This window comes from Pygoscelis adeliae, unplaced genomic scaffold (genome assembly GCF_000699105.1).
Source record: "Pygoscelis adeliae isolate BGI_AS28 unplaced genomic scaffold, ASM69910v1 Scaffold75, whole genome shotgun sequence".
Classification (NCBI taxonomy): domain Eukaryota; kingdom Metazoa; phylum Chordata; class Aves; order Sphenisciformes; family Spheniscidae; genus Pygoscelis; species Pygoscelis adeliae.
In genome coordinates, this window is record NW_008824772.1 from 5,691,720 (window position 1) to 5,692,353 (window position 634).

The following is a 634-nucleotide window of genomic DNA, read 5'->3' on the forward strand; positions in this document are numbered from 1 at the left end:
TTTTCCCCCTCACACATTTGGAGGTCACCTTTTTCCCTGTCTCCCCCTGCCATGAGTGACACCTTTTACAGCATATGCTTACAGCAGTGGCCAGATAAGTGCCAATGCTCCAAGCAGTCTGAGGAGGTTATTTGGGTTCAAATGTTAGACACAGACAAAAAAGCAATAGTTCTGGTGCCTGAACTTGTTAGCAAGAGACTACCTTACCTTTCTCCAGCATCTCACTCCTGGGCAAGCCTCCCCACAGCTCCATCATGACCATGGCAACAGGAAAAAACTTGACTTCCATTCCTAAGAAGGTAGGTAACCCATCAAATTAAAATTGTTCACACATTTTTCTCTTCTGCTTTGTCCCAGTGTTGATGCATTGCTGAGGCCCTGTGCCTTCCCAGCTCCCTTGGTAAATTGATCCATGGTATAAGCCATGCTATTCAAAAGCCTGGCATGGACAGGAAGGGAATCTCTTAGTGCCAGCATGCCCACAGGGCAGATCCACAGTGCAGCATCTTATCTGTACTACAGCTTGTCTCTTGCAGCCACTGATTCCCTGATGGTTCATGCAGGGGAGGTTGGGCCAGTGACATGCCCACGTCATCCTCCTGCTTCTCCCTTATTCACAGACTCAGCATTACTT

At 47.9% G+C, this 634-nt stretch overlaps 1 protein-coding gene across 1 annotated transcript in view; it reads left to right on the forward strand.

Moving 5' to 3' along the window:
• The window catches only part of KIAA0195 (KIAA0195 ortholog), a 43,825-nt gene that overhangs the window by 38,186 nt on the left and 5,005 nt on the right, over positions 1-634 (forward strand). The window contains exons 26-27 of the mRNA XM_009323760.1: positions 218-299; positions 621-634. The exon at positions 621-634 is cut by the window's right edge and continues 138 nt beyond it. Of these exons, the coding sequence (XP_009322035.1) occupies positions 218-299; positions 621-634 (96 nt within the window). The remainder of the gene's footprint in view (positions 1-217; positions 300-620) is intronic.